This window comes from Drosophila yakuba, chromosome 3L, assembly GCF_016746365.2.
Source record: "Drosophila yakuba strain Tai18E2 chromosome 3L, Prin_Dyak_Tai18E2_2.1, whole genome shotgun sequence".
Lineage (NCBI taxonomy): Eukaryota > Metazoa > Arthropoda > Insecta > Diptera > Drosophilidae > Drosophila > Drosophila yakuba.
In genome coordinates, this window is record NC_052529.2 from 6324233 (window position 1) to 6349641 (window position 25409).

Here is a 25409-nt window from a genome sequence, read left to right on the forward strand (position 1 = left end):
GGGTATGGCGCGAATTGGATTTGCCGGATTAAAGGTGGCGCATATCTATGAGTTCCACCGTTTCCATGCCCCGTTGCTCTAATTAACGCTTGTTACCTGTCCACATGATCTGAATACCTAAATGTTTCATGTCCTGTGATTACTGCACACTCACACACACACACATCCATTCTATCCCCATACCATTACATTCCAATCCCAAGGTTGCCCGAGTCGCTTGTTAATTTTGATTGATTCAATGCTAAACAGTTTCACCTTCAGCCAATTAGATGGCTCAGCTCGGCGCTGGCTGGAATATTTAATCAAATCGGAATGACACTGCAGGTTTACCACCTGCCACCTTAGCCACCTGCCACCTTAGCCATCCACCCACCAAGTGGAAACCCCAAACGAAATGAGCTGTGGGATAATTCCAAATTGATTTTCGCATTGCAATGCAGCAATTTGACTGAGCGAGGCAAAAAAAAAAAAAAATAGCAAATAGATAACAAAACTTTACAAGTCAGCAGCGAAAGGAGCGATGATGGATCTGGTCTCTATCTTTCGATTTTATCCCCAGACCAACCAAGCAACCACAGCTATATCTTCACCCTGGCAGATTTCCTCGTGTTTGAATCAATTTCGTTTTGGCTAACAACATTTGCGCCGGCAACGAAAACTTCTTTAATGCCTCACTTAATCGCAGCAATGCCAGAAACGTGCCACAGCCACCGAATAACTTTTTCCCAGCAGGGATACCAGGCTAACCTTGCCACCCACACCCACCTCCTTCCGAATTTAGTATACATATATATATGTGGCTATATGGGATATGGGTTCCTGAGAGGTCGCAGCCCCTGCATAAACACTCTATCAAATATTGTAATTTTTGACAGCGACATATGAAAAGATTTTGCCCCATCAAAATGAAGATGAAGTCTGGGGGGGGACTGGGAAGTCTGGGAACCTGAGATTGTGGCAGTCTGGGAGTCTGGGAGAGGTGACAATGGCAATGGCAATGACATGGCATCCCCAGCTCATCTCGTCCACATTTGACATTCAAAAGTCATTGATAATTATGGCTGAAACGTGAACGACAGCCGCATCGAGGGATCACAATCAATTCTTGATTAGAAATCGTAACGAAAGCACCTGGCTCACCTTTGCGGATAAGTTGGGGGGTGTAGAGAGTGGGACTTGGATGGACTATATGGAAGGATATATGGGGGGAGAGCATCAGTGAGCCTAAGTGGGCGGGTTCGTCTGTGCGTAAATTGAATTTTGATTTTGCACCGATGCTGAGATATGGCGTATTAGGCCCCCAAAGTAATCAGATGGGCAAAGTGATGTGGGGCTGTAAATGGTGGTGGAGGGGGGAGTAGGGGGGCACAAGGATACCTGGGGAATGCCCCAACTGGCTGCCATTTAATCTTTTGTGTGATTGTTGCTTGGCCGTGTTCGCATTCGTGTTTGTGTTTTGGGTTGCCCATTTAGGCTTACCCATGTGAGCGTTTTTGGCCTAAATCGAAAGGGAGCAGAGGCAGTGGACTGCCCGTTGGTGGCATTGGAACCATTGTCAGATTCAGGGGATTCTGTTCGCCTGATGAAATTCAAGAAACAAGTCGACTGCCTGGTTGATGTACTACAACCTGCTGCCACTTTGGGGCCAATTAAAAATTCATGAATCATTTGACAAACTCCTTGGACTCGGGCCAATCCCTTCTGGGATGACCAGCCGGAATACCAAATGCCAAATGCGTGGTAATCTGTTGTGAAAGGGTAGCCAAAGTGGGGACCGCTTTAAGTCGCCTAATTTGATTAAACGAAAGGTGTCCTGTATATATAGTATATTTTTCATTAGTCGTTAAACTAAGATTGCTTTAATATCCGTAGATTTTTCACTGGCTCAACCTTTAAGTTCAAATGGTATATATGTACATAATAGTATATTTTTCACTCTTTAAGTTCAAGAGGTATATACATAATAGTAGATTTTTCGCTCTTTAAGTTCATAAGGTATATACATAATAGAGGGGTTTGAGTTGGTGTTTCCACAGCCCCACCCACATTTCAATTTCCCTGACCCATTCTGTAACTGTTCCACTCGACAGCTTCCGCTCGGCTTGATGATTTCATGGAAAACTTCATTGAGCAAGCGGAAACTATTTCGTTTTGGCGGAGTTCAGGTGCGGGGGTGTGTTTCTGAAGTTTCCTTTTAAATTTTCGGCCCAAACTCTACGAGCCACTTAAAGTGACACGCACAGATATCGATTTGGTGTGCCATCCATGCCATTCCACTCAGGTCCTTCCTCGCAGCTTGTAACCACTTTGATCTGAGTGGGAGTCCTTCGCTTCCTGGCCATCTACATCGGCATCATCGACAACCCCTCAGTCGTCGCTAAGCAAGCCACGTCTCAGGTTGGGCTCCTTTGGTTATTTGCATGCCTTTGCACTGCTCTTCGATTAATATAAAATTTGATTAAACTTGGTCGCTCCGACCAATGATGCTGCTGCTGTGGGTTAAGTACACATGACCCCGGCTGGCAAAAGACGGTGACTCTGCGCCACGGGTGGGACTTGCCAGCCCGTAAGCAAACATCAATACCCAGAAAACCCCATACCCAAAAAAACACCACACCCTCACACCCAAAAAGAGGAGGCAGTCAAATAAATAACTTGTAAAACATGCATATGAGCAAAAATGTTTGAAAATTGCCAAAACGTAAGCAGGGGTGAGAGGCTGACAGGCTGGAGTATCGTCGTAACCAGGAGTAACCAGGGAGCAAGGACTCCAAGACCTGGTCGAAGGACCTCATCCCCAGTCACAGGAAGCAGAGACGAAACGAATAAACACATTGTAAATTGATTTCCTTGGGAACTGAAATAAAAATGGCATGAAAAGCAAGTGAGCGACAGTTTTGGGCGTTGGGCAGAAATGGGCGTGGCCCCGGTCCTCGCTACGCCCACCACGATTGAAACGAATGAATGGGCAAACCAATTTTTATTGCCACGCGGGACACGTAGCCCGAGTGCACAGAGCCATCGACTTTGGTCTTGGGCTTGAATTCCCACATGAACCGAAGGACTACAGCGCTCCTCCACAGCCCATCGTCCTGCGGAGAAGGCAGAAATGGCTGAGTGACGAACGGAAGGAAGCTGGAAGCTGGGAGATGGTAGATGGTAGATGGCCAGCCGGGCCAAAGGCAAACAGAACTCAGTCAGTGAGTCAGTCAGTGAGTCAGTCAGTGAGTCAGTTAGTCAGTTAGTGAGGCAGTCGAACGACCCGGCTTTTGATGAAATAACATTGCCAAGTAACAGTTTGCCTTTCGCCATTTATTTCCCTTCTCTCCCAGCGATTCTCCCAGCCATTTTGTCAATTGTTGTCTGGGCCTGTCCTATCTCTATCTGTCGAGGTCCTTTTTTCCTGCCCCCACACCCCCAGCCTCCTTTTCGTTCACTAAAAATGCAGGCGAGAAGAGAAGACAAATTGCTTTATCGACGACATACGTAACAAATGTTGCTGTCGGCACTGACAACAACAACAGCAACAAAAGCAACAGCAAACATCGCAACAACAACAACACCGTACGGCAGGAGCAGCAACCTGGCCATTATTGGTTTCAAATGGCTTCGTCCTGCGAGGCTTACCAGGAGATGCCATCCTGCTGCTGCCAGCTAATTATGACTTAATTATTTCAATTATTTTCTCTTCGATTTATTGAATTTTATCGCCGGCAACCGAAACCTCGTACGTGTAGCCGTAATTAAATTGTCTCTCCACATTCTTAATGCTTGCTGCTTGATTCTTGATTGAGACTGAGAACACCTCTTATATTTATTTATTTGCAGATTTCGGACGATGATCGAATGAGCCTAACTACCGCCGTTTCGGATGAAGATGATGGGGAAAGTGTCATGGCGTCACCATATAAAGCAAAGGCAACTGGCACCGCTGCATCCTCCTTCAATTGCACGGGAGCTGTTCGCAAAGCCGGGTAAGGAATCCGCTCCAGGGAATTGCCGAGTTTATGCCCCCCCGTTGATGTAATCTGGCAGCTGGAGATAGCTGAGGTTGGGATTGGAGCTGGGGTTGGTTCCTTGGCTGTGGCCAAACCTGCTCACGTCCATAAAGTCATCATAAATAACATACCAGTCCAGTGGGTCCATGGGGAGGCTCCTCGGGGAGCATAATTTCACAGTGATTAAGGGTTTTGGTCAGAGGTGGAGAAAGCAGCGGCTGGGGATTAACGTTATTATGTCCGCATAGAGGGTATCAATGTTGCAAAGGCACCTTCGCATGTGGCTTACCACTGAATCGAGATTGGGGTAAAATACCATTACTTTTATTTAATCGCGATTCATATTAGCAGCCAGGTCTGTATATCTTGTGTTTTCGAACGTGACTGTGCTTTAGATGGCTTTTTCAATTTATTAATGAACGCGTAACTTTTTCAGGAATAATAAAAATATAATATAGCTAAAAGGATTACAAAGCAAAAAGTTTAATTGTCTTGCCTAAAAAATAGCACATAAAATATAACACAAAAGCCTCTATAGTTTTGGGAAGTTTTTATAGCAGCAACGCTTAGCGTAATCTGGAAAGAGAAGGTATACCAGGGTATGCCCTAGTCGACCCTTTTTTGTTACCTCACCAACGCTCTTATGATAAACTGCTTGAGGACTTATGTACACAGGACACGCCCCATCCCATAACGCCGTATCTTGATTAACTTGGAAGGTTAATGGGTTGATAGCGAAGCCGTTGAAGTTCTCCAAGGGATTACGAGTGGCAGTTTCCTGCCTGCTCCTGCTCCCTTTGCCTGCTCCCTCTGCCCCAGAAACATCCAAATTTTGCCCACTTTTCTTACCTCACCCACTAACCAAAAGTGAAACACATCGAAATGTTTGCTTGCAGCTTCCTATCGGTAAAGAAATGGTTACTACGCAAGAAGCACCAGATCGAGCTGGCAAGAAAGCGGGGCTGGAAGGGCTACTGGGTGTGCCTGAAGGGCACCACGCTGCTCTTCTATCCGTGCGATTCCCGGGAGGGCAGGAGTGTGGAGGCGGCGCCCAAGCACTTGATTATCGTGGATGGTGCAATTATGCAACCGATACCAGAGCATCCCAAGCGCGACTACATCTTCTGTCTGAGCACGGCGTTCGGCGATGCCTATCTCTTCCAGGCGCCCTGTCAGGTGAGTATCTTTATTGCAGTTGCAGCTGGGTGTGGGTGTGGGTGTGGATGTGGGTTGGATTGGATTGGATTGGGTTAAGTTGCGTTGGGTGGACACGAGTGCCCCAGGATATGCTCGCTCTCATTTCGAGCAGTCAATATCCAAGGGAAGTCCTTCAAGGAAGCTTTGAAAGACTGGCCTTGTCGCGTCCGAAGTCAGCGCATTGCAAGATGGCAGCGCAAATTTGTTTGCACAAGGATATGCAAGGATATGCGAGCGGGCGGACGTAGGCGAGCTCAGCCCTCGCGGGTCCGAGTCGTCCTGCTCTCTCATAATCGCCAGCCTGAGTGAAATGTATGCCATAAAGAAACCACAGATGGAGATGCACTCTGAAAAATATAAATTCTGTTCTTACTGAGTGAAGAAGTTCCTGATTTGTGCACATATAACATATCTATTAATATTTGTTGATCATATACAAATTCTAAGATGGCTTTAAATTCATTTCAAAGCTTTCATTTATTTCGGAGTTGCATGCTCGTCGTAGCTAAGCTCTCCATAATCTTGGTTTTATAATTTTCAAAGTCAATGGCTTGTGGAATATTGAGGAAGGAATTTTTCATTAAAGTCATAACTGGGGCACAATTTACGAAACGAGTGCAATGCATATTTCTGCGAGTGTGCATAGATGCAGATGCAGATACAGGACGAGGACGAGGACATGGACATGGACGAGGACGCTGGCAAGGCGCTGACTGACGCAACCCGCAAGAGTCTCCTCCAGTGCGAAAGAGTAAGATATACACAGAAAGAGAGAGAGAGAGAGAGAGAGATAGGTGTAGAGATAGAAGGGCCCGGGGGCGGCTTAAAGTGTGAGCCATGATTGAGGTGGCGTTGACTGACTGCCAACTGGCAGATTGCCTTGAACAGCTGCAGTGGCAGCAGAAGCGGCAGAAGCAGCATCCTTGTGGCAGCCCTAAACTGTTACATGTCTCAAAGGCATACGTTCGGCATGGCCCTCCGTCGTCCTTTTCGTCCTGCTGGGGTGTTGCCAACTCTCGCTCCCATGGCCCAACGTGATTTGTCATTAAATTTGCATAACTGATAGCCAGCGATGAGCGGGGATGAAATGGGTTTTTGCAAATGGGTGGCTCCAAATGGTTGGATGCTGGCTTGGATGGAGGCTTGGATGCCATTCGGTTTGGGGGACAAGTTCGACGTTTGGCGCTGGGGAGCCATGTCAAATTGCTTGCGGTGCATTTGGTCTGCAATTTGTTACAATGTTTCCTCTTTAACATCCGCATCTCTGTATCCATTCGCAGGTTGAGCTGGAGAATTGGGTGAACAGCATACACAGCGCCTGTGCCGCCGCCTTTGCCAGGCATCGCGGAAAAACTGGAACACTACACCTGCTCCAGGAGGAGATCTTCCGGCTGGAGAAGGCCATTGAGTCGGTAAGTAAATATGTCGCCATCAAGTGTGGAACTGTATATCTATATGCACACATAACATACATATAACGTAAAGGCCGCAAAACCAATATACATTTCCATACACATTCAATGTGGGCTTGCGAGCGTGCAAAAGTATTCGTTGCGGTTTTCGGTGCACCAAGCACCACCTGGAGAATTCCAGGATGAAATCCAAGGAAGGCATGGGCTTGGATTGCGGTTGCAATTCGCATTTTGCGTTTTGCATTTTGCATTTGGTTGCAGACTCTGCTGCCGCTTTGTTGGCTCAGGAAATTGTTGCTGCTAGAGAGTTAAGTCAATTTTGCCAAGTGGCTGCAATGCAAAATGAATGGGTCCACACAGCGATGCCTTCTCCACATACAGTCATACAGTCATACAGTGATGTGTAAAGGGATAACGCTGCGTTTCATCGCCGTAAGGCCGACTAAGCTCCACTGAATGGCATATGCAACAAATAACCCATCAATTGGTATCGCTTACGAATGCATCATCGAGCATGCCATTTGTGCAAATAGCAAATGGGATTTGAACTATTATAAATCGCATCGCACTGTATGAATGCAGCACGCCACTGAATGGCAGATGAAAAGCGAATTAAATTAGGAAACCCATCGAATTGCGATTAACTGCACATCAGTGCAGTTACGAGTATGTGCTGGCCCTTTTCTTGGGTAAATGTTGTGAATATTGATGAGCCTGTGATTTGACCCATAAACTGAAGTACATCTTACGAACAGCCTAAAAATGGTTTAACTAAACTTAAAGTTGTTCTAACCAGCAAAATATGTACTCTAATTAAATTTAAAGAGAGTTGGGAGTTTGGTATATCAGCTTCTAGTCGACAGCTGCATACATAACTCATTCGAAACTCCATTACCAGACGCACTGACTAATGTAATCGACTTGAAAAACAAATTCCCACAAATATATCCTTGGCAGGACAACAATTTCTCAATATCGCGCTGTCAACTCAGAAGTCAACGGCACAAAAGGCGACGGAACACAACAATCGCATTTTCCACCCGCATTTTCCGCATTCCCAACCAATTTCTCAGTCTCAGTCTCACTCGCGATTCCCCAAAGATTTATGCCATTGTCGAAACGAGAAGTGCGGGATGGATGGAGCGAGGGGGCGAGGGGGAAAAGTGCTTCTACTTGCAACTATTTATGTATTTGCTTTCAAATCAATTCCCCATCAATTTCGCGGCAAACAGCGTAAAATTCCTTGCACTGCAATTTATTTTCCTCTCTCCAGCGAAAACTTTTGTAAAAAGAAAACGGGGGAAAAAGGGATGGGTTTTGGATGGAATGCGTGGGTGGCTGGTGGAAAAGCCAAATCAAAGTGAGGAAAATTTTTGCGCGGCACAAATCGCAAGACAAAGCAAAAGGAGGCAGAGATGGAAGATGGAAAAACGAATCGCAAGTGCAAACAGAATTGAACTCGAGCTGAAACTACAAGAAATTGCACTTGGCCCACGATAAATGCTCTGGATAAACCAGGCAGCCGGAAATCGAGGCACAGAGATATGCCATCCCATCCCATTCCATTCCATCCAGTGGCCCCGCCAAAGAAAGTAAACTTTATTTGTTTATTTATTTTTCATCATGTCATTTCCAGTGGCCCTCACTTTCCTACACCCCCCCACGCTTTCCACCTCCACCACCCACTTTTCCATTGCTGTTTTTCTTCGCTTTTGTTGTTTGTTAGTTAGTTAGAGGGACTCCAAAAGACAATTATGTTGTCTGTCCTATCCTCAACAACTTGATTCATTCGTCTCTGTCGCCGGCATCGCTGCTGTTTTTTCTATTTTCACCGCCTCAGTTGCTACAGTGTTTGCCGGAAAATTACAACTTCCGGTTATGGGAAATCCAACAAAACGAAAGTTTTTCAAATTACAGTAAGCAGAGACCCGTAGAAGTTTGCTCAGTGCTCGTAATTAATAGCCGGCAAATAACTTTGAAGGATGTTAAAACTATTGTTACTGGTGTATCTTTAAGTTTAAGTTACTAGATACATATAAAGATACATGCATAGATTTATTAAATTAAATACTGATTATTTGACTTTTTTATACACTAAAAGTATGGTTTTCTATGAGAAAATGACATACAATCGATTTAAAAATTTAAACTCTATTCAATGTCCTAGGATATTTCTGCGTGTCCCAGTTACTGCGGCACTTTTTCCTTCTCGCCCTTTTTTAATTCAGTTTTTTCCGCCACAAACTTGTAGCCTGATGTTATGACCAGGTCGAGGAGGCCTGCGTTTGCCGTGCTCCTTCATCCATCTTGCACTATCTGTCCCTTTGGATAAACCATAATTACTTCCTTGAACTGCAGCTTTTTTGCTCCGTTTCCCTATCTCTCTCTCTCGACTTGTTTGTGTTTACTTCGTTTTTCGAAAAAGAAAGGCAGCAGCGAAAGAAAACAAAAACCATTGGGCGGAAGTCCAAGATTGCCATAAGAGTGCTCTGGGTGCCCTATTGCTTCCGCTTTTCCTCATTTCCCCATTTTCCAGCTACGCCACTTGGCCAAAAAACAAACTTGTTGGATGAATATTAATTAAATGAGCCTAAGGACTGGCCATAAATGCATTTGCAGTTTGCATTTAGCATTTAGTACTTAGCATTACACTGCCCTGTTGCATTTGTTGTTAATTAATTTTCTAGAAAAATACCAGAAGGGTCGCAACGCTGAATGAAATTATAAGTAAGTTGACGCAGTAGGCAGTAACAGTAGCAGTAGCAGTAACGCAAAGGAAAGGTGTCACACCAACGCATCATTCTAGTTGCTCCTTTTGTGGGCGTGTGTGTGTGTGTGTGTGTGAGTGTTTGTGTGTTTGCGTGTGTGGGTGGTTCACCGTCCCTTTTTCGGTGAAAAGAGCAACAGTGTTGTCACTTTTTTCTTCTGCCAGCCTTTGTTGTTGTTGTTGCTGCTGTTGCGCCTTCTTCTACTTTTGTGTGGCGCCTACGCTGCTAGCTCCCAGCTCCTTGTTGTTGTTGTTGTTTTTTATAGGTGTCACCTTTCGGAAATAATCATATATGTGTCAGGGGGGAGTGGGCGGTCTGTAAAGGAGGCGTGGCGTTGTGGGATGGCCGAGTGGGCGGTTTTGGCAGCACTTCGCTTCGTTTGCTTTAGCTTTTCTCTAGTTTTTTGCCTTACACATATACGAGTATATGTACATTTCGTATCCTCCAGCTGCTCCTTCTTTTTCCAGCTATCTATTTTTGTACTCGCATAAAGCACTCACACGCACACATACACACAAACACACACACACACACTGAGATACACAATGCAGGACCGTAAAAAAATAGTAGTAGCTGCCCGAGCGCATTTGGTTTTTCGTACGCTCTGGTTTTTACGCTCTAATTACGACTCCTACGACACCACCCACCCCCCTTTGCACCTGTAATCCACCTCCAACCACCTCACCCCCCCCCCCCTTTTTGCACCTGATGTGCAATTGCCATGGCGGCGCTGTCTAAACAAGGCTCACTTGCTACTCCCGCTTTTCAGCCCAACCGCCCCCCACCGACGCCCCTCGATGCTTTCAATTTGCAATGGCTGCTGTCATTTCAGCTCAATAGCAGCTCACTGCAGCCTCACTCCCGGCATGCCACGCCCACCTTTTTGATGCAGCCCCCCGCGTACCACGCCCATCAATCCGGGTTTCCCCCCCCATTGCCCGGTTTTAAATTCTTGTTTGCTCTTAATTTTTTATAAACATTTTTTATGCCGCAAAAAACCGCGCATAACGAACGAACGAAGGTTCAAAGGCTCACAAATATATCAACTTACATCAGAAAATAGTTATTTTCACCAGCAAAGAATATGAAATAATTCATAGGTATTCATATTCCGCACGTACCTACAACTACAAAGTTCTCTTAAATAAAAGGATACATACAACTAAAATTGTTTATTTAAATACAAGGAAACAAACAACTAAAAATTTTTATTTAAATATAAGGATACATACAACTTAAAATTTGTATTTAAATACAAGGATACATAAAACTAAAAATTTTTATTTAAATAAAAGGATACATACAACTAAAAATTTTTATTTAAATACAAGTAAACATACAATCACAAAATAGTTTTAAATACAAGTATAGATACAACTTCAAAGTTCTTTTAAATACAAGGATTTTTAAAATGTGAAAGTGATATATAAAATTTTAAGCCTTGTCATATCCACGAGAAAATACCACAAATGCCTGAAAAAATCAATTTAAATTGATTCAAACACTTAAACTCTTTAATTAAAACCACAAGGGCTTTAAAGAGCTTTTCTAATAGAAGTTAATTGAATTACCTTTAAATCTTTAGCAACACATCGTTGCGACCTTTGTGACCCACATCAGTAATGAATGCTTTTATGCCTTTAAACTCACTTTTCACACGGTTACTCACTTATTTTTCATAAATATTTTTTTAAATACCTTAACCGCAGTTTTTATTGCGGCCAAATGATTTTGTTGCGGCTGCCATCGATTTTAAATAATTGCACTAATTAAATGATGCAACAGTCGTGAATGGCGTGCGTAATGCATTTTCTGTTTCTGTGCATTCAGGGTGTGGCAGTTAAATATTTTAATTGCGCTTTATGAAAACATTTAGTAAATGAAAATTGTTTTCCTTGACCGCTCAGTCGGAAAGTAGGCAATCATTTCAGTTGTTCCACCAGCATTGAAGATTTAAATTCCTTTTGCGAAAATGACTCCGCCAGTTGCACAAGCAACTAAGCAGATACAGATACAATTACAGATACAGATACACACTCGAGGGAAGCCCCAAAGTGTGCAATTAATTTTACAATAATTAAATTGAAACTCAACCACATCCCATATACATATATATATATATATAATTATATGTATCTTTTACATGACTTTCTGCTGGCCGGCATGGCCTGGCATATCCATAACCCGAAAATATTTAAACCGAAATTATAATGAAATGCATACTTAGTTAATTTCAACTTACATCGAAAACTTTACTTAATTAAACCAACTTAAAGCCGCACAAAATGAGAAGAAACTTCGATGGGCAGCGGGCTGAAAAGGAGTAAACAATGTGGCCCGCCCCCTTTTTTCCACCAGAAACACCCATTTTCCACTCGTATTGTGATTTTTTTCGGTTTTTTTTCTTACTTTTCTGGCTCTGTTTTCTCTTCAATATTTTTTAATGAAACCATAAAGTTTATAATTACCATAAAATTTACTTGTTCGGTTCGTTTTTGTCCTGAGGTTTCTTCATGATGCGGGCAGTAAAAAAAACTTTAGTTTGACCTGGCACACACACACACGCAAAGGCATTATGTACGTATGTATAGAGTGAGAGGGCGTTGGTGATTGTGGGTGGGCGTGGCATTTCATAAACTAATGCCAAAATGGTAGAAATTTATGGCAAGAAATATGAGAAACGGGTTGAGCTCCAAAGTCCGGCATGAAAAGCACGGACACACACATGTGTGTGTGTGTGAGTGTGTGTGTGTGGGGGGGAGGGTTTACCCCTCCTAGCCCAGCTTTGTTTTTGGCCAAACGTGCGAATATTTTTGCAACTTTTGGTCCAAAGTTGCACAGGAAATGGGCCTGGCATATGGTTGCCACCGTGGCCAGAAGGACACGGTGACATCGGGACATTGGGACTGTAGAATAGGAGCGCCGGGCCCCTAATCCCAGGACCCTTATGCCCTCCGTCCTCCCGCCCCCAAATCCCAAAAACTAAACTCTGTGCAGAATGCGTTTGCTTTGGTTTTTGATTTGTTTTTGTTGTTCGAGGAGCGGGAGAAGGACGCCTCTGTTCGAACGAGCCTGCTGCATGCAGATGCGAGAATATGCTTTATGTAGGCGCTGACACAGTGGGCGTGGCTGTGGTCAGGGGCGGAAAATTCAATTCAATTGTCAACAGCAACCAGTACCGAACACTGAACACCGAACACCGAACACCGAATACCGGAATACCAAGCATACCGAACGCAGCGAACGGAGCCAACAGCTCAAAATCACCCAACACCCAGGACAGCTCATCCTGTGGCCACAGAGCTAGGCGCCAGTTTAGAGGTTTGAGTTTGGGCACAGCATCCGGGGCTTAGCTTCTTTTCTGTGGGCCAGGCCACCGCTCACCGCTTCAACTGCAGCACTCACACGTTATATAATGTGGCATCATTTTGTGGTCAGCATTTATGCAGACCATATACAATTTTTCAGGCCTTTTGTTGACATGGCCCCTCTCGTTGCGGTTTATGTGGAGGAGGGGTTCAACCCCTGTTCTGACTTTTGACTGCAATGGAGAGCAGCCATTTAATGCACAAGCCATGTCAAAAGTCATGCGAGCAGGTGGCTCAAAGGGTTGCGCCGTGCCATTGAAACAACTCAATATCCTTTTGGACGCACGCCTTGCAAACTTCACCCACTGCCACCCACTTTAATTGATTGTTATCATGGGTGGCAAGTGGCGGGTTGTGGTGGCAAGGAGTACAGGGGGCCATTAGCAGTGGCAAACAAAATAAACTGATACCCGGGTCACGAGTCCTTTTGCCTCACTGCCGCCACATGATTATTATTTCAGTCCATTGTTTTTGGTTATTGTTGTACTAGTGGTTTTTGCCATTTCAAGCATCTTTGGCTTGTCATGCGAGATACGTAGAATGTTGAGTTGAGTACTGAATACTGAATGCTGAATCCCTGAATGCTCAACGCTGACAACGGGGACACAATAACAATGGTAAAATGTATATTTTAATTGTACTCCCGAGTAAAAACATATATCAAACTAAAACACACAACTACAGCTACAGCTGCAGGACGAAAGCAAAATAGCAAAAGCAAAAACAATGCAAGAACCATGAACTCTCCAAACTCTCGACTCTCAAGCGGAAATGGCAGACCAGAGACAACAACAAGACTAGCAATAATAATAACAAGTACATCTAGCAATGGCAATGGCAGCTCCCGACCAGCTTCAGATTCAGTTGACACACTGAGCGAAAAACTGCGTCATTAAATTAGAAAACAGAGGCCAAAAAAATGGTATTAATCCCAGGCCAATTGTTTGATTTGAACTTTGTTTTTATACATATATTTTACTAATGATTCTAGTAAACTAAAAAATACCACAAGTGCTTGCCTTTGACAATGTGTCAAAAATAATTTCCTTAGAGTATTTTAAATTTGAGAAATATAAATGTCAATCAGATTAATGTCATGTGCATTATTTGATGATACGTGCAGCTATTCTGATTTATTTTCCCCTAGTGTAGCTGCCTCACAAATGTGAGCTCTGGGACGGTGGCATCAACTGGGGGCAGGAGGCAGCCTCAAGTGGCGCTTAATGAAAGCGCAACAGACAACGGCAGGACCGCAGGAACACGACCACACGACAACTGAGCGGGACAGGATTGGGTGGACAGGGGGACATGGACATGGACATAGACGGGGAGTGGGAGGAGAAGTGTAAGAGCAGGAGATGCAGGACAACTAAATAGGCGAACCGCAAAAACTCATCGTCAAGGAGCGACAGATACGGCCAGGGAAAAGTGGGAAAATAGATGGGGAATCCAACTATGCAGCCATAATAAAATTCACGGGGAATTGAGATGAAAGCTGTGAGCGAGCACAGTCGTCCGTAGGACCTCAAGCCGATGCCGCATCCGAGTTCGAGTCCCTAGTCCCCCTCACTCCATCCGCCGTATCCCGGCATACCCGGAAAGGAGGAGGAGGAGCCGCTCGAATTGCGGCTGGGGCTGTCACTTAGCGCGTGACATGTGTCAAAACAAGCGGCAACCGCAGCGAGACCGTGACCAGAAGAGCCTCCCAGAATCCTAGCCTGCTGCACAAGTGCATGCCCGGCTTCGTCCTGGGAGTGCTGCTAATATCCTTCCACAGCAGCGGTGAAATGGATTTGGGCGGTTGGCAGCCTCAAAATCTGGGCGTGGTGGCACTCAGTGTGTGTGAGTTGCCGAAGCGGAAGCAGCCTAAAACCAAAAAGGAGATTGACTTTAAATTAAGAGCACAAACCGCTGGAAGTCTAAAGGTCTTTTGCAACAGAGAAACAGACTTTCTCAGCTTCATGTTCCTTTAAGAAAACATAAAAATAACAGCATAAAAAAAGCACTTAGTTTAATGATTAAAACAGATTGCTGATTAAGTCCTCTTTGCCAGCATTTCTGCTATTCTATGTCACTATATCTAGTTTACATATTTTATGCTGGGCATTGCTGTTTGTAAAATCTTTAGGAGCGAGAGTTCCTTCGTGGAAATATTTCCATTGCATGTGCAGCAAGTATTCCACTTTCGTATCGGACACCCAATGGAGTTCAAACACCCTGGAGCGAATCGCAGTTCAAGGATCGCTGGTGGGGAAATATCGTTTGCGTGATTTACACTCCCAATTGCATGGCAATTACAAGTCCATTAACATTGCCATTAACCCTTGGAGTGCCTCCTCCAACGAGGGGCAGCCAGCCAGTGAGATGGAGTGCAGCACAATGGCAACAATGGGCAGAGCGATTAATGGTCAAGCAGGCGAGAGCTATTTATGGCCCAGGAAGAGCCCATATTACTTTGACAAGGACAAACTGTTGCCTGCCTGTGGAAAGTGTCCTTCCAGCCCAACCAACACTCCAATCCCTCCGCCACTTGCACAGTTTTGTGTTGTAAATAATCACAAAACTCTCTCCGTTCCCCCAGATAGTGTCTCACTACCCATAGCCGCCCATCCTCCTTCCGGTTTGTGTTTGTCAAGTAAGCAGCTTTCCTCAAGTGCCAAGTGCCATTGACAGCAACCCGGCGAACTACTCCTTCCAGGAGGATGATATCTCATCCCAAATATCCTGCTATCCTGCTACCATGTGTGTGTGCGGTCGCAGTGGATAATGGGATTTCGGTTTATTAATTAACCAACTTTATGCCTGCTGAATTGAGAGCGGAGCACACGACCAGGTTGGCTTAGACCACAACTAGGAATCATTGGCCATCTTTAGTGGAATTGAATTAAGTGATGTTACATACACACACACTCTCATATCGATTGCCACCACAACGCACACATTGTCATATCGAGCATACGTATGCGAAATGTGCAAATAAAATGCACAAAACTTTGATTTATTTCCACGTAAAACAAACATTGAAAAGGCTCAACGTCGCACTGTTCAAATACACACAGATGTGTGGGGAGCTGTAGTACTGTAGGTAGTACGTAATCCCAGGTAGCACCACTACCCGATCCTTTCGTCCTTTTGGTCGCTGCCTGTTTATGTGTACACATTCATTAAAATGTCGAACATCGAAAGTGCCTATTCAGGTTGTTGCCACGCCCACGGCACACACTCTCCCACACACACACACACACACACGCACTTACATTTGCATTGGCAACCTGCAACTGCAACAGCAACAACACGCAACTGCATCTGCATCTGCATCTGCAAATAATTGTCAGCTTACTGACTCGCATTCAATGCAGCAACAACGGCAACCAAAATGAAACAATCACGTGCTCCATGAGATCTATGCAAGCGTGCTATAAATGCACGTGAAAGTGGGATCCAAAGTGGGGATTTCAAATGCTGAATTCTGGTTGCACCACCGAAAAAAAGGGGGGAACGGTAGCTGCGGCGGAAGTCAAACGGTATTTGTAATGAAAACAGGGGCATGTATATGCAGCGCCCGTTTGCGCCCCTTTCCAAACGAGGAGATTTTTTTCCTTGCCGTTTTGGTGCATTGCCAACGCACTTCAGTTGCAGGGAGACAGGAGGGCGGGGCAGGCAAGAGATATTTGAATTGGGAGCAGGGAGCAGCGAGCAGGGAGTGCAGCGGGGTGCATTGGGAAAGCTGCACATGACGCGTGATTTATGTATTTTCGTCAAATGGCAGCCACCGCAGCAGCAGCAGCAGCAGTGGGACAAAGCTGCCATGAAATGCTAATGATGCCATGACTCGAATGCTTTCATAACCCACCAACGAGTGTCGCACACAACCGAACACACACCACACACCACACACACACACACATACGCTTAAACACCATACATATATAACCATACCAGTGCCCTATCTCCTTATATGCATATGCCAGCACTAACCCGGTTTTATGTCCTTTCGCCCCGCAGGATCACAAGCTGAAGCACATGGCCGAACTGCAGCAATCAGTTGTCACCGATCAGGAGACGCGTCATCAGATCCAGACGCAGATACTGCAGTGGGAGGAGAATCTGGAGCGGCTCCACTGCGAGCAGTTCCGGCTGCGCTGCTACATGGCCTCGCTGCAAAGTGGCGAGCTGCCCAATCCGAAGGTGAGTTATGGGCCCCCAAAACAGCGACCAGTGCCCCCAAAAATTCAACCTGTCAGGGAGATAAGTCAAATGCAATTAATGGCGGAAGCACTGCCGTCTGGCGGCTTTATAATTCATCCAGAACGAGCACACTAGTTTGGCGCAAAAAGCATTGCCTACATTTTGGGGCTGCTATGGAGGGTGCTCCTCGTTGGGCGCCATTTATTGAAAAGCGTAGAGCGTTATTGGTAATTTATTGCAGTCTCGCATAAGTTTCAGCAATTTTCGAAACGCAATTCAATTTTTTTGAGCAGAAATAACTGAGAATACAATAAACATGTTGAAGAACTAATCACTGCTCAATGGCTAAACAATTCCGTCGCAAAAGCCACCACAAGGCTTAATTTAGCCACGCTTCACAGAAACATCAAAAGCAGATTCACAAACTGGTCGAGAGCTTAAGACCGGGACAATGGCATTCGCCCAAATCCCTCTAACAACAATTGGCCCCGAAACCCGTTTACAATTCCGTTTAAAACCCTTTACGGGCTCGAGTAGTCTATAATTACCTCTACCTATTTTCACAATGGATGGGGCAAAAACCAATTCAATGGCACGCTTTTGGCAAATCAAAACCCAAACATGCACAATTAATCTCCATAACAAAAGTTTAAGCGTCTTAAATGGGCTTAAAGGCAACCTTCGCTGCCGCCAACTGTTGGCAACCTTAGAGGGATTTGCCACCACCGACTGTATGTATGTTTGACTGACTGACTGTCTGACTGAGTGAAAGGGTTGAAAGTTGATTGCGCTTTTAATGGCAGGCAGGAACATGGGTGGCGAAAATGGGGTTCCAGAAGGGGGAGAGAGTGGTAAGTGCAGTTGTGCGCCTGAAAAGCAACATTATTTATTATTAATAACCACAAAATGCAAACAACTTCAGCACCTGTGAAGAGAACAACTTCAGTCGACTGCAGAATGCCAAAGGCTTATTTGCATAGGTGTACGAGTGTACTAGTGTGTGTGTTTGTGTGTAGATGCTCTACCTGCTTTTTAATGCTCTTTGAATGGGTCGTAAATATAACGAAATTAGTTGAGGGGCACTGGCACTGGTGGTGGTGCAACTATATGCCAAAAATAACTTGTATTCACATTTCATTTTCAAACATTTCGCATTCGTCACTTATTCAACAGTCGCTGCTGACTCACGTGTCGCGACCCACGAAGAACACGCTGAACAAGCTGGGCGTATTCACGGTCTCCTCCTTCCACGCCTTCATCTGCGCCCGCTCCCCCTCGCTGCTCAACAACCTGCTCGCCGGACGCGGTGCCACCAAGCGGCGACCGCCGATGCTGTCGCGGTCCAACAGCGGCTCCAGCCGTCGCTCCATGCAGGTGAGTCCAATCTACAGGTATACACTGCCCGAAAAAGTTGCCCAACAACTGGGAAAGTTGTCGTAAATGCCTTAAATGTTACATTGATATCATCAAAACAGCTTAAATTCTTTAATATATTTGAAGAATAAAGCAACATAAATTCTTTAATTTATTTGAGCATATCAAAACATCAGAAATTCTTCAATTTATTTGAGCATATCAAAACATGATAAATTCTTCAATTTATTTGAACATATCAAAACAACAAAAATTCTTCAAATTATTTGACCATAAATCATTAGCTTTTAAAACCTATATTTCTCAATTAAGTACGGTTTTGCTTTAAATCTGTGCAAAATAACATTTAACGAAACTTTCCCAAGCGCAGGCTTACTTTTGATGAGTGTATGCATATAAACCTTTATGTGTGTGCACGTTGGCCACGCGGCGTATGGGTAATAAAATTATTTCAATTTTAAACGCATTTACGGCGCAGCTCGTGACTGTTTGTGAGTTTATGGCTTGTTCTCTCTTAATGTGCGTCCATTTGTGTGTGCGCGCGTGTGTGTGTGAGTGTATATGTGTGCGAGTAATTGAATTTTTATTTAAGGCAACGGAAACGGCATTAAAAGCTAAATTGAGCGCTAATGCTTAAATGGATGGCCACCAAAAAAAAATATGTCGCCCGGCCACGCCCCTGTCCATTAGACTTAGCTCTGTTTGTGTATTTTGGCTTTTATAATTTGCATTTAATGGCCATCAAAAATTACAAAAAGAATAATGAAATTTATGAAGGGTCTCCCCGGTCTCTCACTCTTTCTGTTTTTCTTCTGTTTTCTTTTTTTTTTGTGTTCCCCTCGCCAAAAGGCAAAAGAAAAGCCGCAGCAAAGAGACAGAAAAAAAGAGATAGCGAACCCAAGATGACTTGGCAAAGAAAATATTTGCATATTTTAAGTGAATAATGCAGGAGTCCATTTCAAATGGTGATCAGATGCCGCTCCCCCCCATCCCTGCTAATGACCTCAACACAATCAAATCCAAATCAAGTCGAGAAGTGGTCCGTATCCGTGTCCGTTCGCTGGAGAAGGAGAAGGGGAGGGGGGGCAGTTTAAATTCCAGCAAATAGCTGGCAGGCATTATGCTATATATGTAATATTATATAATAAACTCCAATGTCGACTGTCGAGTCGATTAGCTGGAGCTGCAGAGCTCACTTGTGCCGCTGGTTAAGCCTCAATTAGTATAACCAATTTGTGTTGTGCATATCTCGTGTTTGTAATGAAATTCATTTCATAAATTCAATTTATTTCGATTACTGACAAAATAATCTTGTGCACAACTCGGATTTCGTGGCGTTCACTCTCGGCTCTTCGCTCTGCCCCGGCATACACTTCATTTCCAATTAAATTTGCCAACGCTGCACAATTGCTATCCCCATACCCACATCCCTTCAACCCTTCGCATTTCACCTTCTATCAGCAGTCACGCTGCCACTCGGATATGAGAAAAAAACAACAAAAAAAAAAAAAAAAAAAAAGTAGGGAAAATGCATTCACATTCGCATGACCATGGAAAAACAAATGAAATGAAATAACATAAATGAGAGACGCAGTGTGCTGTTGCGTTGTAAATGCCCTGCAAATTCAATGAATTTGAAAAATGTGCATTTGATTTGGTTCATATATTTTCGACCAATGGCCAATCTCTACCATCGTGTAACTGCATTTCACTTGGCCACTTTTTGGGAACATGTCAACTGCAATCCAGCTGAAATTGCAACTGCAATACAGAAATGGCAAATAAAATTAAAGCTTTCCAAAGCAAATTATCAACTACGACCACTACGAGGCAAGCGAAATAGCCAACTGGCAAACGTTGAAATACCCTGGCTAAAATTTAATTAAGCTGTCCATCGACAATGGCAGAAAGCTGAAATTTTCCTGGCCTTAAGGGGGCTCAGTCAGGAACAATCAAAAGTTAATTAGTCAGTAGAGTTAAGTGTGTGCGAGAGGCGTTCGTGCAGAATTAATCGTCTTTCAGGGCTCCAATCTCCGCAACAGTGCAAATCCAATGACAATTGCTGCTCGAAATCAGGAACAGGAACAGATAGATTAACAATTTGACTTGTTCACAATTGAAATCATAAAATTGACTTTTAAGCACACACTCATTTTACCCACTTGCTGCTGCCATTGCCAGTCTTCAATCGGTTTAACCAATAGTAAACAATGTCCAACTATAAGCCATACAAATTTTTAAGCTAAGCATGCTATTTCTTAGAATCCACTTCTATAAAATGAAAGCAGAAATTCACATACTTGTATGTATATTTCCATGAATATAAAGTCGATTTATTTGGCCGGGCAATAATGATGCCGTAATCGATATGCAAAACTGTTATGCAAATGCAAATGCAAACGGAGGTTCCTCGTCATTTCTTGTAGCTTGTGGCTGCCATCCAAGTGAGAAGCTGCCGTTTTCCAACTGCCAAACTAATTCAATTGTCCTGCGTGTATGAGGGGGTAGTAGTACGTATTACCTGGACGAGGACCTCGTGCCTTCACCCTGTGGATGAACTGCTGCTGCCAGCTTGAGCGAACCCAATGCCAATGGCTGCCAATACAAATGCAATTTCCAGTAGCCGACAACTGGCAGCTGGGCCACCTGATTCGTTTACAGTTGCAGTTGGATAGCAGACGGGCTAGCAGGACAAAAAAGGACGAAAAGGACGCAGTGACGGCAGCTGAGGCAGCTGAGGCAGGAGCAGCAGGAAGCCTCATCACGGAGTTAACATTGGATGACGATGACGTTGTGGAAACGGTTAAGCATTTTAACTGAGTTTTCTTCAAACTCAACTCGATGCGGCAGCAGATCCCGCCTGCAGTTCCAGATCCGCGGCAGCTCCTGCTGCTACACTGAGAGAAAACATGAGCAGTCAATGAAAACATTAAATGTTGCAAACAAAGGAAACATTAAATGTTTGGCGACATGTAACTTGGAATGTACAAACATCCTTATTAAGGATCTACTTTTTGTCAGTTACATATATGATATTTGGATAATTTTTTTCGCAGTGTGTCCTTTACCGTTGCCTGAGCCACTGCTAGCGACATTTTTCATTACATTTCAGGGGGTTGAGGGGCTTCGACTGCGGGCACCAATGTGTGTGTTTGCTATTTTTCAATTTTCACTTCCGTGTGGCCATATTCAAGAATGCGCACGGCTATGGATGGATTCAGGGTATGAGAGGAAGGGGGGGGGGGGGGGGTTATATATCTGAATCTGTATCTGTAGCCGTAAATGTATCTGTATCTGTGTGCGGACCTCGCAAATGTCTGGGCCTGACTGCTTAATGACATTGTACGTGTATATGTATGTGAAACCGATTGTGTATGTGTGTATGTGTGTGTGGTGTATATGTCTGTTTATCCAATCGAATTTTCTGCCTTTTTCCAGATGAATTCACGTGACGAACCGGAAAAAACTTTCAAAGTTGCAATGCCCGACAATGCTTACTCGACAGTTTATCTACGTGATGCCATGTCTGTGGAGGAATTCCTCGCCAGCGCCTGCGCCCGTCGCAACCTCAATCCCATGGAGCACTTTGTGCGCGTCAAGAAGCGACGTGACATGGAGGATCACAATTACTTTGTGCCGCATCGCAACGATCTGATTGAAAATTATGTAAGTACATAATCAAAGCCAGAATGTCTATATGCCACCTGCCTTCAGCCTTTAGCCTTCAGCCTCCAGCTGCGAATGTAATTCCATGAAGTTTCCTCTCCTTCAATTCAACTTATCGAATTTAACTTGGAAATTGCATGTGGAGCCGTGCAAATGGAATTTGGAAACGTGTCTGGGATGGATTGCTCAAGGAATTACTGCGTTTGCACTTTAAAGCACATATCAGCTCTTTATTATTTGCATTAAAATAATTTAATTCATAACGATAATGTCTCACAAAATTAGTTCTTGTTTTTTTTGGTAGTCAACTTAAATTTTATCCCATTTTACCTTTGCTTACTACACATCACTGAAATTCAAGAGGCTTAATTCGGAATGTGATACCTTTAAATTAACTTTGGGCATAATAAAGCTATTCCTTTTACACATTTTTAAGCTGGCTTTGCAAATAGGATTAAAAAAGATTATGTTTTAATGGAAAGTAGATGTGCCCTTTATGTTAAAAAAGAAAAACCCATTCAAAGTACTCTCAACATTTTTCACACCGAATAGTGTTTGCAGCTTAGGTGGTTTTATAAATTTCTTTATTCCTGCTAGAAACTACTGGCAACAAAGTACCCAATTTCACAATTAGCTCATCTCCACACCCAGCACGCCCATTACTCTTCGATTTCCAAAAACATAATGCCATAAATTATGAACTTTACCGTTGGCCATTTCCCTTTTCCCCTTCAGTTGGCACACGATTAGTCTAGGTGAGACTTTAGCCAGCTGCCAAGTCAGCCGCTAGCTGAAAACTTTCGACCCTCTGCCTCCGTCGACCCTCAACATTCCCAAATCTGAACTTCGACCTCAACAACAAGCTAGTAAATATTGGCCCAGCCAGCCAGGCCAATTGGCAAATGGCAAAAATGTGCAACTGCAACTGCAAATGGAGTTCGAATGAGAATGTGAGTGAGCTTGGGTTTGGGGAGGTGGCAGCTTTGGTGGGCTTGATAAAAAGTTCCTTTCGCCGTTGGCAGTTCAATAAATTTCGACAACAACTTGAGCAACTCCTAGTAACTCGCAGTAACTCCACTCAATCAATTTCTGCCCCTGCCCCACAATGATTGCTTGCGAAACTCGGCTAATTTGCCACTTAGCTTGCGCACTCAAACTCACTTCCCATCGATGTGTCCTTCTTTTAAGATACTTTAAGGATTCATATATCAAGCAAACACATTCAAACAATAATTCATATAAAGTATAATCTTAATTATTAATTAGCTGCAACATATCCCTTCCACACAGCTACATAATCACGAGTTCGTGGAGGTCTGCATGAAGATCCTGTACCAGGTGGAGCTGCAGCGCACGACTCTGGAGCAGATGTGGGGCTTCTCCGTGGAGGCGGAGCTGATCGAGAATGCGGAACGCCAGGACGAGCTCTGCTGCTACGTGAGTCGCGTGGAGGACAAGAGTGTGGCCATGCACAATGGTGAGTACAAAAGCAGTGGAGTTGCCATCATCCAGGCAGGACATGACAGAACGAAAATGGGTTTTGACACAAATCGCATTCAGGCGATGAAATCGTGCATTTAATTTATGCCATTGAGGTGACGCAGCGGTACGCAAGCAAATGAAATAGAGTCTTTGTCTTCGTCTCCAAGGATTGGTGGCTCCATTCTCTACTCCAGCCTCCAGCATTCAGTCCACTTTACTCTACTACTCAACTGGCGCCCCGAGCGAAACAATGTGGCCCAATGTTGCCGAGCTAAATTATAAAGTGCCCAGGTAGTGGGCCCCCCTGCCTTTTGCGCCTGCTCTTTTCTGTACATCCATGCTGCTGCTGCTTTTATATTTAATGCTTTTCACTTTTATGTCATACAAAAAAGAAGCGAAAAAAAAGTGAAGAGCACAAGACGAAACTTGAGCAAACTCACTTTGGTCTACAAGGGAGACCGAGTCGAGTCAAGTGGAGTTTGAGCCCGAAAAGAAAGAGGAGCAGCAGGCGGGTATCCGGTGGAGCAGGAGGCGTTCCTGGGGGCATGCAATGCGAAAAGTCAACTGTCAGCGCTTGTTCCACCTGCTGCATGGGTGGTTGGGTGACTGGGTGACTGGGTGGCCAGGTGGTTGGACGACGACGACGACGACGATGATGGTGATGAGCAGCGCACTCGAAATGTTTGCCAGGTGTGGGCGACGGTTTACTTCTGCTGCGGCAACGGCGGCTTCCAGGTCCTTAAAGGGGTTTTCCTCGAGTGTAAGCCGTCTCAGCATCCAGCAACCAAGATGCCCCCTCTCCACGTCCTGTTGTTTTTCTATCACTTAAAATCAACTTAAGTTGGCATTTGCATTTGCCGGGAACGTCGACGACGATGCCGACGACAACGCGCCATGGAGTCAAGTGGATGTAGTCGAAATGCCACTAGAACAGCGCCTTAAATTATGGAACTGACAGGCAGAGCCACCTTTTCAACCCAACACCCCCGTCTTTTACCCCAATTCCCCCCCCCCCCCCCCTTGGTGCAACCACCAGGTGGGAAAACTGCAGTGCTGCACTTGGCAAAGTGATGAACCGAAAGAACATTTCATGCTGCAGTAACAGCAGAAAACTCATTAAGCACGTCGAGTGCGAGTGGCGCTCATTTGGTTGGTTTTTGAAGGCGACAACGAATCAAAAAATCCATGAAACAATGCGCATGAAATTCCCCGGAAGGAGTGCCTCCGTTCCAAAAACAAAAAAACCAACCACAGAGGGTGAAAAGTTGGACTGCAAGCCAAAACAGAAGAAAAATGGCAGGAGTAAAATAAAAGTGGGGAAGAAGTTGTGCTAATGAGTTTTACGATTGAGCAAATGTTGCATTCGCTGGCAGGGAAATGCAGGAAGCCTTAGCTTAATTAAATTACGGCGAATTGGCACTGAAGTAGTTATAACATTGATCTTATTGCATTAGCCCGAGTAAATGGGTCAATTAGGTAAGTTCTTTATAAAAATAATTACCTGCAAATATTACGTATACGACGGGTTGGGCATGCGAACTATTAGGAAAACCATGATATTCAGATACGAAAACACCTTCGTTAGTGGAATTAAACTGCTAATATCAAATATCAGTTTTGTACACAAACTCAGTTTAGTACCATACATATTCTAGCCAGATTTGTGGATGAAGCCTTTATTGGTTTCTGACTCCCCAGTATCAATAGCATATAGACCAGTATCTATGCTGATTGCCTGGCTTTGCCGGCATTTGGCCACAAATATTGCGTATACAATGTGTTGAGCTTTAAGTGCGGCTTTAAGCCCTCTACCGTCAGCGTTATCTGGCCAGCTTTCTGCGGGAATATCCCCCACTCATTGTAGTGGCGTGTGTATGCATAAATTAAGGACTCAGGACTCAGGACTCGCATTTACATTTGCAAAACGCAAAACGCAATAGGAAACTTTTTGCCCCC

At 44.4% G+C, this 25409-nt stretch overlaps 2 protein-coding genes across 18 annotated transcripts in view; both read left to right on the forward strand.

The window, feature by feature from the left end:
• The window catches only part of LOC6533088, an 85958-nt gene that overhangs the window by 33058 nt on the left and 27491 nt on the right, over window positions 1–25409 (forward strand). For all 17 annotated transcript variants that reach the window (XM_039374162.2, XM_039374163.2, XM_039374160.2 and 14 more), the window contains 7 exons: window positions 3829–3974; window positions 4895–5174; window positions 6476–6607; window positions 16749–16931; window positions 18105–18305; window positions 21744–21971; window positions 23262–23448. In XM_039374162.2, coding sequence (XP_039230096.1) covers window positions 3829–3974; window positions 4895–5174; window positions 6476–6607; window positions 16749–16931; window positions 18105–18305; window positions 21744–21971; window positions 23262–23448 — 1357 coding nt within the window. The remainder of the gene's footprint in view (window positions 1–3828; window positions 3975–4894; window positions 5175–6475; window positions 6608–16748; window positions 16932–18104; window positions 18306–21743; window positions 21972–23261; window positions 23449–25409) is intronic.
• LOC120321508 lies at window positions 10701–16736 on the forward strand. The gene is given in 2 exon segments (XM_039374164.1): window positions 10701–14081; window positions 14084–16736. Coding segments are annotated over 2 exon segments (267 nt in total). The 5' UTR covers window positions 10701–13966; the 3' UTR covers window positions 14236–16736.